Source organism: Myodes glareolus, chromosome 22, assembly GCF_982192425.1.
Source record: "Myodes glareolus chromosome 22, mMyoGla1.1, whole genome shotgun sequence".
In the NCBI taxonomy this organism is placed as follows: Eukaryota; Metazoa; Chordata; class Mammalia; order Rodentia; family Cricetidae; genus Myodes; species Myodes glareolus.
The window spans coordinates 1,395,128-1,404,326 of NC_142047.1; the positions used below are offsets into that span (position 1 = coordinate 1,395,128).

At 40.2% G+C, this 9,199-nt stretch overlaps 1 protein-coding gene across 1 annotated transcript; it reads right to left on the reverse strand.

The window, feature by feature from the left end:
* Positions 1-4,209: 4,209 nt before the first annotated feature.
* LOC148118379 (triosephosphate isomerase) lies at positions 4,210-5,198 on the reverse strand. The gene has a single exon (XM_087900243.1). It carries the CDS (start codon positions 5,164-5,166, stop codon positions 4,417-4,419), a length of 750 nt encoding a protein of 249 aa, XP_087756369.1. The 5' UTR covers positions 5,167-5,198; the 3' UTR covers positions 4,210-4,416.
* Positions 5,199-9,199: the final 4,001 nt, after the last annotated feature.

Sequence of the window (9,199 nt, forward strand, 5' to 3'; positions counted from 1 at the left end):
ACTCTATGACAGACAAGAGGAACCAAAAGTCACTAAAATAAATGAATACCTGTATTTTACTTACTAAGACCATTTTTATTTCTCACTACTATAACTACCATTGTGGATTTGCTCCTATTAATGGGAGACTTCCTCCACACTGTGATCCATGAACACAGGCTCCTTCAGTTTTGTTTTTCTGTCATCACCAAGAATCATTAGTTCTCTGCTTCCAGTTATCATTGGAGAAAGAAAAACTATAGAAGGCATGTCCATCTGCCATAGCCCAGGGTTCAGAGGATTACCCTCCCTACTTCTACAGTCTTCTCTCTCTCTTTTATTGGTATGAACAGATCATGTCTTCACCTAGCTGCAAAAAAGACTCAGAAGTCCCTCTAGCCCCTGCTTTACAGCAACAACTCCATACAAAGAAATACTCTCCACTCTCCATTCCAACTGCTGATAGAAATTTTACTGTCTTTGTTGGATGGACTAGTTCTTTCATTTTATTTATTTCTCATATGATAAAAACTTTGCCAAACATGAACACTGCAAACAGTCAGTAGAGATCCTTAAGCTTCCCAGTCTTTATATTTTTACCCTATATTCAAAGACCTTCCAAGCCACAAACAAGGTCCCTTTCCTTTTATCACCATTCTCAAGATAGTCTATCTGATGTTCCCAGGAAACTAGCTGGTCACTAGTGAGTCAAACATCTCAGAGAGAATATTCTGCAGACTTTTCCCATGCATTACTGATTCCTTAGATTCCTGAAACAGCTTCCGTTTAAAGTCACCAATTACCTTTTGAATCTGATGTTCTCTCTACATACTCCATTCTAAATGCTACCTCTGCAAAATTTGACACCAGAAGGATGTCTTCCTGCCTGGAGCTCATGATTTTCCGAGATCTCTATTTTCTGTTTTCATCTTACCCCTTTGCTTTCTACTCAATGGTGGTGCCACTTGAGTTCTTTTCTCCTCATTTTCAAGATTTTCTGTTGAGAGTTCCTCCTTTGGCTCAAACATTTTGTATTAGTTTCCTATATTACCATTACAAATTGCCACCCACTACATGGCTTGCAATATCAAAGGTTTATTATTTCCTCTTTCTTGTGGTCAGAAATAAAAAAAATCAATGTGTTCATGGGTGTGGTTCCAGCTGGAGACTTGGAGGAGAGTCTGTGCAATGCCTCTCTCCCAAGATTTCAACACTCCTTGGTGTTCCTGGCTTATAAATATAATTGAATCTATCTCCTCAGCTGGCTTTTTTCCTGTTCTTGTTTCTCCTATGAAATTAACAACTAATGTTTTCATAACCCACTTTAAGTCTAGGACTGTCTCGCCAGGCGGTGGTGGTGTACATCTTTAATCCCAGCACTCAGAAGGCAGAGGCAGGTGGAACTCAATCTCTGTGAATTCAAGGCAAGCCTGGTCTACAAGAGCTAGTTCCAGGACAGCTAGGGCTGTAACACAGAGAAATCTTGTTTTGAAAAAAAAAAGAGGACTGTCTTGTGTGAAGACATCAATATCATCATAGATCTCTTTTTACTGTGGTTATATTTAGACTGAGGAGTAGGGCCTTGGCATATCCTTTGCTGGAACACTACTCAATACACTGCATCTTCCAAATTTGTAAGGTCTTCATCAGATTTTCTTCTGAGCTCTCCAACGCATATTTCCAACTCCTTCTCCATGTTTTCAAGTACAAGACTCAGAGGAGCCTCATATACACATGGTCAAACTAGCATTTAGAATTTATTTCCTCAACTATGATTATTCTTGATTCTCTTTCATGGGATATAGCTCACCATCTGTTCATTCTTCCAAGCTAGAAGCATGAAGCACATCCTGGACTTCTTCCTTTCTTGCCTCCCACCTCCAATCAGGCAGACTTGTGCAGCTATAGCTGGGAAATATACTCCCAACTCCTCCACTGCCAGGGATCCCAGCTTGTTACAGAACTCAAAATTTCTCATTCCCAGCTTGCCCACAATTTCTTCACTAGCATATTCTTCTAACTTCTCCAGTTTATTATTAAAACTGTTAGCAGAGTTTCCCCCTAAAGCTTTAATCTGATCATGGGAGAGGTCTGTTACTTCTTCATCTAAAATTTGAGTTTTATGAAAGTCTCAGAATCTTTTGGATTTAAGAAATGTCAAAGCCAGCATGTTCTTTAGATCTAATAGTACACCCTCATTTCAAACATGGTAGAGTGACATGCATGAATATTCACATGAAGAGGGATAAAGATTGTGAAGAGACACTTAGAGGTTCAGCTGTGCTCACCACCAAATTAGCTTGTGCCAAAGCATAAAGAAGCCTTTATTTGTCAGATTTTGGAATTGTATTTGGGTAGATGATGGTTTCTAGTCTTGTATATTTTTTGTGGAAAATTTTACTGGCTACCGATTGTCTCTCCTGCTGGATTTTAAAATTTCCTTGCAACTGGCTTATGACCTTTAGACATGTGCATACCTCTCACAGCATTTTTAGATATTCAAAGCAGAAAGACTTTAGGATAAAAGCCTTGCACAGATATTTCCTGTTCCTTTATTGTGTTTTAACATAATTCATGAATTATATTTTTTCTTATTCTGAGTATCTGACCTTGAATAGCTTGGTCTCTGTATAGTGTGGCATGCAAGTCTCCTTAAAATACATCCCCAAATTCTCTAGAATCATCCCTATCCCTTTCCTGTTAATTCCTTTACCTCCTTCTTGGCTTAGGCATAATCATCTTATCCAAGTAAATGCAAATTCTTGTATTGTGAAGTCAGGTTCTTGCCTCTGCCTGAAATTCCCTTTATTCCTATATTTCTGGAAATTAATACTCATTCATTCTTTCAACAAATATCTATAGAACTTAAAACTGAAGTTTTATGCTAGAGCAGAGAACAAGACAGAAAAACATTAACTTCACAGAATCTACATAACCTGCCAAAATATCAGTCTGGATACTCTGAATTATCCCCGTCAACTGTTTGGTCAACATAACACAGATTTTGTAACAGCAAGTTGGTTTTCAGTGCCAGCTTCTACATTAAGACAGAGTAAGTTAGAGAGCAATCATAACTGCGAAATCCTAATGCAATGAAAGAAATACTTGGTAATTAGAACACTGGCTCTAACAACTCCTCCTTACAGGTGACATACTACATCTGGTTGTTATTCTTTGGCTAGAGCTGTCATGGACTTTATATAGCTTTTGGGATAAGGAAATATACTTGGGAAAAATACTCCAGAATATTTATTAATATACCTCACACTATCTGTAGCAAGCATCCTTCTTTTACCAGAGGGGCATGGATATTGTATATCTCCCTTTTAGGGATCATAGGCAAGAATCCCTTAGCTCCTTATCTTATATCAGAAAGGCCCTATTTTACAAGATCTGATGCTTCAAGCTACATTCCAGAGGCTGGGTTTAAGAATGGTTGGGTCCCTTCATAAAAAATAAAGCTAAAATATAATTTATGGATCAAAGCCAAAGGTTATTGTGGGTATGAATGACTTAAATTTGCTCATATAGGTCTAAGCAAAGATAACGGACAGTTTAGTTTATTTAAATAGTTACTTAGAGCTCCTGAAATGTTTCCTGAACACCTACTGTGTAGAAGGCTCTGAAACACAAAAGAACCTGACCCCTATCTACCTCTCTCCTCCTGCCTGTGTCTTACTACATAGGTAGATGTTTCTGGGCTAAAGTTGATACAACTTGAAGGAAGTTTTGTACATGGTCTTCCTTGCCTATAATGCCTCCTCTTCAGTAGCCATGAGACTATTCCTTTTCAGAATTAGAACCTTAGCTTAAATATCATCATCTTTTTAGTCTGTCCTATTTGGCATTCTTTCCATATTCTTCAGGGCAATAAATTGTCAGACTATAGTCTGTGGACCTGATACTTCTCTCCGTAAGCCCAGGCTTACTCCTCATGCTTTTTTTTTTTTTTTTTTTTTTTTTTTTTTTTTTTTTTTCTTTTTTTTTTTTTTTTTCGGGCCAGGTGTTTATTTCCCTTACATGTAAGATGGTTCACAAACACAATACTAGGGCTTCGGCATGGTGGGAGAGGGGAACAGCCCCGGCCTCTCAGGGCGAGAGGATCTCGACTTTAGTGTACATCGAGAAGGGAAGGAAAGGTGATTTCGCTTTCCTGCCTTGCCTGAAGGGACAGAATCAGTTCCACTTGTTTTGCCCTCCTCCCTGAGCCTTGGTGAAACCGGTGACGTATTTCATTCTAACCATTGTATTAGGTGATACAGGGATTGGTCTGGTCCCAACCATTACAGGGAGGTGTAAAAGGTTCGGGAAGATACAGCGTGGATTAGGACACAAGATGAGGCAGATGACATCAGAAGCATGTGACTGGTGGGAGCTGTTCTAAGCTTCTGGGCAACCTAGTCCTGGCCTGGCAGAGGGCAGCAGCATGGACGGTGCTTATTGTTTGGCATTGATAATGTCCACAAATTCAGGCTTGAGGGAAGCACCACCCACGAGGAAGCCGTCCACGTCAGGCTGGCTTGCCAGCTCTTTGCAGGTTGCTCCAGTCACAGAACCTCCATAAATGATTCGGGTGCTCTGAGCCACCGCATCAGAGACATTGGATTTCAGCCAACCCCGAAGCTTCTCATGCACTTCCTGGGCCTGTTGAGGTGTTGCAGTCTTGCCAGTACCAATGGCCCATACAGGTTCATAGGCCAGGACCACTTTGCTCCAGTCCTTCACATTATCTGCGATGACCTTGGTTTGCTCAAAAACGACCTTCTCGGTGATGCCAGCTTCCCTTTCATCTAACTTCTCCCCAATGCAGGCGATCACTCCAAGCCCCTCGGCTAGGGCATGGGCTACTTTCTGCCCAATCAGCTCATCGGACTCCCCGAAGACGTGCCTTCTCTCCGAATGCCCCAGCACTACCCATGCGGCTCCTAAGTCTTTGATCATGCCAGGGCTGATCTCCCCAGTGAAGGCCCCATTGGTCACTTTGTAGCAGTTCTGCGCAGCCACAGCAATCTTGGGATCTAGCTTTTGCCTGGCGAAGTCGATGTAGGCGGTGGGGGGTGCACAAACCACCTCGGTGTCTGCCGGCACCTTAGCCGCGTTCAGGGTGCAAATGAGTTCTCCCAGGCACTTCTTCCTCCCATTCATCTTCCAGTTGCCCCCAACGAAGAACTTCCTGGAGGGCGCCATTGCGCAGGGACTGGCTGGCTGAAGGTCACTACGAGCCTCCTCATGCTTTTATAGGCATCTGTGGATACTTTTACACTAGGTCTGGAAAGTTGTGTTATTATACCAGATGCCATATGGTCCACAAAACAGGAGAGTTAACTCTAGCTTCCCACAGGAAATGTTTTCTGGACCCTGTTCTGCAGATACTCTGTATAAATCAGTTACATTTTCTTCATAACACTGATCTCTGACTGTGTTATTGATATGTAGCTGACATTTCAATCTCCTCTTCCCCACTGGAAAGTCCTTATCAGAAAGGATCTGACTCCTTGCTCCTACTTAGCTCAAAGATATAACTAGAACATTTAGAGACATTCAATAAGACATTTTGTTTGAATAATTAAATGAATAGGTATTATTTACACAGTGTGAGCAAGTTTGATTGGACAACCTGATAAGTCAAACAGTCTACCCATGTGGGAAGGAAACAATGAGGGTTATAGGTGGGTAAATTATCCATCATTGTGATTAGAATTTGAAATTCCCAACCATAAACTCATGTGTTTAATTATTTGGTCTTCAGGAGGTACAGCCCTGCCGGAGAAAATGGGTCACTTATGGTAGGCCTTGAGGATTTATAACTCAACCCCTACTTCCAGTTCATGTTCTACTTATGAAGCACAGATTCAGTTTGCACAAACAATCTCTTGTTCCTGATACTTTGTCTTCTCTGCCTAAGACAGGTCTTGCCTACCATGATAGATTGCATCTCTTTGTAAGCCAAAATAAGCCCTTTCTCCTTTTAGTTGCTTTTCTAAAGGTATTTTGTCACAGCAACAGACCAGCAATTAAGACATTCACCTTTAAGCTCTATTGCTCAAAATGAGTAGCTGCTTCTCTATCTAACAACTAAAACAGGTCTTGGTCTGCTTTGGACTATAACAGAAAACCTAAGGCTGTATAATCTAAAATGGACAGAGGAGCATTTCTCGCTGTTTTGGAGACTAGAAAGTTTGATGTGGGATTCCCATACGTATGCTGTGAATATGTTTTATTACCATTGGTTAATAAAGAAGCTGCTTTGGGCAATGCCAGGGAAGAATATAGCAAGACAGGAAATCCAAGCAGAGATAGAGGAGGAAGGAAGGCAGAGTCAAGGAGACACAAAGGTGCTGCCAAAGGAAAAACATACCAGAACCTTACAGGTAAGCCATAGCCTCATGGTGATACACAGATTAATAGAAAATGGTTAATTTAAGATATAAGAGCTAGCTAGGGATATGGTTGAGCTGTTGGCCAAACAGTGTAGTAATTAATATAGTTTTTGTGTGATTATTCAGGTCCGGGCAGCTAGGAAACGAAAGCCCAGTTTTCATTCACAGACGTTCAAGACCAAATTGCCAGCTACTGAGGCACCAGGATCCATTTCTATGATGTTGTCTCAAACACAGAGGGATGCTGTTTCTCTCAGTAAAAAGCCAAGAAAGAAAATGAGAAAGACCATTAGAGTAAATTCATTGTTTTATAAATAAACCTCTTTTGAGATAATTAGCTCATCCACACCACAATAACATAATTCATTTGGCTCACCTTCATCAACTTTGACTATACTACCACTCAAATACTGTTGTATTAGGGATCATTTCCATATATTCAAACCATAAAACATCAGAAAAATTAAAGTATGAGAAGTCAGGCACATAGCCTGTCATAGGATTAGTTGTCTGCTACTGCCAGCAGACTTATAATAATAAGGAACTCAACCTTCTATAATAGTTCCACAATTACAATACGAAAAGGAATTGAATTGGTTGAGAGATAGCTCAGCACTGGCTGCCCTTCTACCAGGTTTTAGTTCAATACCCAGCCCCCACAGAATGGCCCCCAGTCATCTGTAACTCTAGTACCAGAGGATCCAAAATCCTCCTCTGGACTCCATGGGCACCATATGCACACTATGCAAAGACATGCATCCAGGCAAGTACTCATACATTAAATAAAATAAAAATAGATGTAAAATACCCAAAGCAATAAATCGAACTGACTGAGGCCACATCAATCTAAGTGATCAAATCATTCCAAAATGAGTGCTTTATGGGAAAACTATTGCCCTGTGCCCTCCTCTGGCATCATTGACATTGTAATGTAATACTCTACCATTCCTATGAAAGGGCTGCTTTGCCTAGAAGCCTCAACCACTCATGTAGTGTTTACCTGGTACAAATGGTGTTTTCTAAAAAATGTATACCAGTTTTTCTCAAATTGTACTTTGCTGCTTAGGTCAATAATTTCAGCTTCCAAAGCATTGAGTTTGAAGAGAGAAGATGCAGCAAGTGAGTGAAGGTTGGTTGGGAGTAGCAAGAAAGCAATTATGTTGTGCTGGATAGTTCTAACTGCTTGCTGGGTGCAGAGAAAAGTAGCATAAATGGGCCTCTCTGCAACACCCAGTAATGAAATGTGTTACAAAGAAACTCTGGTCAAACAATAACCACCACTGAGTCCTGCTTTTCTTCACTGTTGGCAGAAAGCATTCGACTTTGTTCTGCAAGTGTCACTTCTGAAATTCTTTCTTCATCTCACCTCTGCCCTAGCATCACCATAGAAACTCCTGGACCTGCCACCAGCAAGTCACACTTATACCAAATGCATTTGCTCCCTCACTGTTTTTCCTGTGTCTGTTCTTGCCATAGTAGCTTTAAAAATTCACTGTTCTAACCTTCTTAAACAAAAGGCAATAATGTCACTATTTTGCCTAAAACCTTCTGATATCTTTGCTATGGCCCATAAGGCCCAAATAATATATGTCTGTGAGGGATCAGGTACTATTGAGGCAGTGAACTCTTGTGTTAGGATTTGTACATTGATGTCCACCCCACCAAGATTAATATGCTGAAATTTATCTCCCAGTGCAAACCTGCCAAGAGGTGAGGCTTTTGTGAGATGATTAAGCCATGAGAGCTCAGCATTCAGGATTGGAATCCATGCCTTATAAAAGGGACACGGGAGGTTACAGCAACAAGGTACTATCAGCAAAGCAGAGAGAATGTCCTCATCATACACTAGGTGGACTGGCACCTTGATTTTGAACTTGCCAGCCTACAAAATTGTGAACCATGTATTTCTACTTTTTATAATTTCTGACTCCAAGATCTTTGTCTACACCTACAGGAATGAACTGAGGCAGCTTGCGTAGACTCTGAGCTCATCTCAACTGTTTTATTCTAGGCTACTTAAACTTTTTATGATATCTTCAACTTACAGAGTATATCCCTCCTAAGAGTCCTTATGGCAATTCATTCTTCCTGGATCATTTTTGTGAATCTTTCCCGCTTTTGGTGCATCTTCATCACTCTGGTTTCTGCTCACCTATCCCCTTCTCAGAGAGATAATCTGACCACTTATTCGTAAGAGCTCCCACTCAACTGCTATCTCATAAATTTTTTGTGTTATTTTATTCACCACATTTATCTCTCTTTAAAATATCCTATTTCATTATTTCTAAAGTTGTTTCTTATATGTTTTACCTTATCCAATACTATTTTCAATGGTCTTAGAATCCATATAATGTATTGTAGGCACTTAAGAAATACTATTGAAGGTCTGAGTCCTACTTACTTAAAAATGATAAATTTATTGAAAATCTATGCACATGTTGTATATTTATTCATTTTCTTATTTAGTTCTCTTCACTGCCAGTCACTCTGCTAGACACTTCAGGTAGAGAGGGGAAGATGTATTCCTGCATTTAGGCCAGTTGAACTTTGAACAAGTAGATAGATTTCCCCTACTCGGCAAATGTTTCAGGCCAACAAATGCCAGAGCAGGTCTGTGAGCAAGAATGAAGTCTTGAAGGAGAATGGACATGGAGTAGGTTTTTATATCCCTTGATGAAGTAGCCATTTCTCAGAAGATGGAAGCTTTGAGTTGGGTTTTAAATGATAATTATGGTATAGTTACTGTAAAAGGAGCTTGGAGAGATAGGTTATCAACTCTAAAATTCAATTTTGCGGAAGTAAAAATGATACAGAAAAAATATACATTTTCTGGTTGTGAT